This window comes from Poecilia formosa, unplaced genomic scaffold, assembly GCF_000485575.1.
Source record: "Poecilia formosa unplaced genomic scaffold, Poecilia_formosa-5.1.2 Scaffold625, whole genome shotgun sequence".
NCBI classification, from domain to species: Eukaryota; Metazoa; Chordata; class Actinopteri; order Cyprinodontiformes; family Poeciliidae; genus Poecilia; species Poecilia formosa.
In genome coordinates, this window is record NW_006800564.1 from 140,664 (window position 1) to 145,013 (window position 4,350).

Genomic DNA, 4,350 nt, shown 5'->3' on the forward strand with positions numbered 1-4,350 from the left:
TCATACCCTTGTTGACCAAACTCTGCGCTGGTGACAACACAATTATGTCCAAACCACGTCTGCTGTGGTCTGCTAAACATCTCAGGTTAATTGATGATGTAAATGTTTGTCCTGTTCGTCAAAACAGAGGAACTAGAGCGTCCAAAGACTCTCTGTGAACGCCACAGAGACAGCATCCAGACCAGCTCAGACGGATTTCCTCCTCCTGGATCCTACGCAGCTCAGTGTGATGAAAACGGACTCTATTATCCAAAGCAGGTCAGGATCTACTGAACGTTTCTGCTTTAAGACTGAATTATCACTGTTTTACATGTGTTTACTGTTTCCAGTGTGATATTTCCCTTGGACAATGTTGGTGTGTGGACAATAGGGGACAGGAGAGAGCCGGAACCAGGACTGGACCTGGTTCACCCAGGGTAGAATGCAGAAGAGGTGAGAGTCCAAATATTGAGTTCACAGGAAAACTGGGATATCTAACATAACACACTGCAAAAACACAAAATCTTACCAAGTATTTTTGGTCTAGTTTTAGTGCAAATACCTCAATTCACTTGAAATAAGATAAAACTAACTAAAAAGTAACATTTCACCAAAATAATAGCTTGTTTTAAGTGAATAATTCCTTAATACCAATGAAAAATTACTAGTTTCATAGCCAGATTATTTAATTTATGGGAAAATGTATTTTATAATCTACAATAGTCATTTCTTCTGGACCTTTAAACAGTTTATACAGAGACTAACTGATCATTTGAACTGCTAATTTGGAAACTTAATTATTTTTACAGCTGTGGAGTTTGATTGTGGGAACATCCTGAGTCATTAAGTTTTTGTGGATAATGGTGCTTTAAAAAGTTATGCAATCTGTGACTCACATTACCCAGATGAACCAGAGCGTCCAAAGACTCACTGTGAGCACCACAGAGACAGCGTCCTGTCCTCCAGACCAGATGGACTTCCTCTAGTTGGAGCCTACGTACCTCGGTGTGATGAAAATGGACTCTATGTACCAAAGCAGGTTAGACTTCCTTACTTTGCCTTTATATTGATAAATTTAGCTCTAAATTACCATTGAATACTTATATAAGGTGTGTTTTACTGGTTCCAGTGCCATTTTACTACTGGATATTGCTGGTGTGTGGACAGTAGGGGACAGGAGAGAGCCGGAACCAGGACTGGACCTGGTTCACCCAGGGTAGAATGCAGAACAGGTAAGTCTCTGTTGTTTCATCTAAATAACACCTGGTATATTTATCATGATGAAGATTAGTCCCTGCTCGGACTCTGCTTGCCTTTGAAAACGCCTTTTGGCACCGTCGCCTGGCAACCTCTCAGCCAATAGAATGAAAGTGTTGTACTGGGTGTGTTTGTTTCCTTCTAGCGGATGTGCCTGTGTGGCTACTATCGATTGTAGCAACCTGCGCCATCCACTGGATGTAAGGAGTTGGATGGGTGAACAAACTGCTGCCTTAGATCAGTAGCTGTTAGTGATCAGTAGCTGTTAGCGACCAGTAGCTGTTAGCGATCAGTAGCTGTTAGCGATCAGTAGCTGTTAGCGACCAGTAGCTGTTAGCAACCAGTAGCTGTTAGCGATCAGTAGCTGTTAGCGATCAGTAGCTGTTAGCGATCAGTAGCACACAGCTGGCAGATGTTTAGTGTAACACGGAGCAGAAAGCTGAGGTCTTTGTTTTTGTCCAGCATAATTTGGCCCATTTGTCCTGTGACTTTGCTTGACAGTTGGCAAAATTTGACTGCAAATAAAACATATCCAGTATCACCAGAACATCTCCGCTTTGTTGTAATCTGTCCAAAGAAGCTTTTCAGACCATCTCTTCTGCCAACGTCTTGTATGTTTCCTAATAAACTGTTTAAATGTGTCGTATTCTCTCTCAGAGCGTCCAAAGACTCACTGTGAGCATCACAGAGACAGCGTCCAGACCACCGGTCCAGATGGACTTCCTCTACTTGGAGTCTACGTACCACAATGTGATGAAAATGGACTTTATGTATCGCAGCAGGTTAGACGGACTTCACTGATCTTTTCTGTGACCTTTCACCTAATTTTAAGTTTATTAGAGATTCACTGAGCAGAATATTTGTGTTAGATTTCGGTTTTCTTAGGAGAAAAGGCAACATCAGCCCAAGAGTAAACAAGCTGTTGCTGTGAAACAAACAAAACTCTTATAGAGTTTGTATTTAAATTGTGTTTTATGTGTTATATTAGCACAATTAGCCCAGCTAGCATTAGTGAACGATACTATTTTTGATCAGTGTTACCTTGTAGCATTTGATTCCTGTGTGTTTACCAATCTGAGAAATGTTGGATTTCACTGGTAACAATTTCATAGTGTTTTTCCACTGTTTACCCTTCATTTGAGACTATCTATACCGACTTAACATTTCTTCGCTTTTCCAGTGCCATGGTTCTACTGGATACTGCTGGTGTGTGGACGATAGAGGACAAGAGCTCCCAGAAACCAGGACTGGACCTGGTGCACGTCGTGTAGACTGCAGCAGAACAGGTACGGTTTCAGATTTACCATAACATTTCATGTGTGTGTTCCTCCAAATATTAACAGAGTCTGGAGATGATTTAGTTGGGAACACAGAAGATGAAACAGAGTCTAATTGTTGAGTTTAATGACTTAAGAACATTGGGATTTCGTGACCCATGTATTCTGTTGACAATATGTCCCTAATAAACTGTGTGACTGTGACTCATTCTTCCAACAGAGGAACCAGAGCGTAGAAAGACTCTCTGTGAGCATCACAGGGACAGCGTCCCGACCACCAGTCCAGATGGAGTCACTTTATTTGGAGCCTATGTACCTCAGTGTGACGAAAATGGACTCTATGTCCCAAAGCAGGTAAAACTTTCCGTAATGATCCTTCTCTTTTTGCTTTCATCTAACTGGAACTTATAATGCTTTGGGTTTTTCAGTGACAGCATTTAATGTTTGTTTACTGGTTCCAGTGCCATGGTTCCACTGGATATTGTTGGTGTGTGGACAGTAGGGGACAGGAGAGAACCGCAACCAGGACTGGACCTGGTTTACCCAGTATAGACTGCAGATTCGGTGAGACTTTAAATCTCATCAGATCTATAATCTAAATACTGATTCACTGCAAAAACACAAAATCTTACCAAGTATTTTAGTTTTCAGTTTAGTTTCTAGTGCAAATGATACACTTGAAATAAGACAAAACTAACTTATAAGCAACTTTTCAGCAAGAAATATTAACGTGTTTTAAGTTAATAATTGCTTAAAATTGGGAAAGAAGTTCTAGTTCCATTAAAACAAAACAGTTTCGCCTTGATATAAGTGAAATAATCTGCCAGTGGAACTAGTACTTTTTCATCAATATTAAGAATTTACAAGCTAAAAGGTTACTTGAATATTTTCACTTTAAACTAAACCAAAAATACTTAGATTTTGTGTTTTTTCAGTGCGAATAAACTGTAATGTGAGAACTAAAAACATTACAAAAGAGGCTGCAGGTCATTTGCATCATTTCAAACTATCTTCTTTTTCAAGAAACCAAACAAAATGCATTTCTAAAGTGTTTGTCTGTGTGATATCTTATTGTAAGCCCAATTCAGCCCAAATAAACGTAAGTTTTTAGTGTTAATTTTAATTTATTAATTACATTAACATACAACAGTTCTGAGGGGAACCTTTGTTTTTGCGTGTTTCCGGTACAGTCATAAATCTGACGCACAGGCAACATTCGCAAACAACAATGGACGACAAAGATGCTTCTTTTGGCTAATTTTTTACTTCACAGTCACATTTCTAAAGAAGTATTTTTTCAACAAAATTTCATAAATAATAATGGATTTCTGACACACTTGACAGCTGAATACATATAATATTACTCTGCATTAATCTGATGGTTGAATAACCTAAAACAGATTAAAGAAAATAAATGTTTTTGTTACAAGCTAATTAATTATATCTTGTTATTTAATTAGACAACATACAAGTTGTCTAATTAAATAACAAGATATAATTAATTAGCTTGTCTTTGTCTCTAGTAACATTAATTTTTATGCTAATGCTACCATTCTTTAAGCTAGTTTTGTTGTGTGTATTTAGAGTTTGTTTTGGGCTAACTGGCTAATAATATGGTAGTTGCTGAGGCACTTCAACATATTTTTACTCAAGTAAAAGTAAAAAAGAGTCAGAATGTATTTGGTAAAAAGTGATCAAATTATCATTTAATATTTAGAAAATTACATCATCAGACAAACCAAATTATAAAGTTAAGTGGAAATTTTGGCATTTTAAGGAACAAAAGTCTTAAATCTCCATCAGAACTTGGTTCATTATAATTAATGGTTGTTGTTCA

General features: G+C 37.9%; 1 protein-coding gene across 10 annotated transcripts in view; it reads left to right on the forward strand.

Moving 5' to 3' along the window:
• The window catches only part of nid2a (nidogen 2a (osteonidogen)), a 48,950-nt gene that overhangs the window by 32,948 nt on the left and 11,652 nt on the right, over positions 1-4,350 (forward strand). For 3 of the 10 annotated variants that reach the window (XM_007541700.2, XM_016665826.1, XM_016665825.1), the window contains exons 26-33: positions 128-258; positions 330-432; positions 885-1,018; positions 1,109-1,211; positions 1,894-2,018; positions 2,417-2,522; positions 2,734-2,867; positions 2,975-3,077. The exons of 1 other annotated variant lie outside the window; for it this stretch is intronic. In XM_007541700.2, the coding sequence (XP_007541762.1) occupies positions 128-258; positions 330-432; positions 885-1,018; positions 1,109-1,211; positions 1,894-2,018; positions 2,417-2,522; positions 2,734-2,867; positions 2,975-3,077 (939 nt within the window). The remainder of the gene's footprint in view (positions 1-127; positions 259-329; positions 433-884; positions 1,019-1,108; positions 1,212-1,893; positions 2,019-2,416; positions 2,523-2,733; positions 2,868-2,974; positions 3,078-4,350) is intronic. 6 more of the 10 variants (XM_016665827.1, XM_016665831.1, XM_016665828.1 and 3 more) reach the window with 6 other exon arrangements.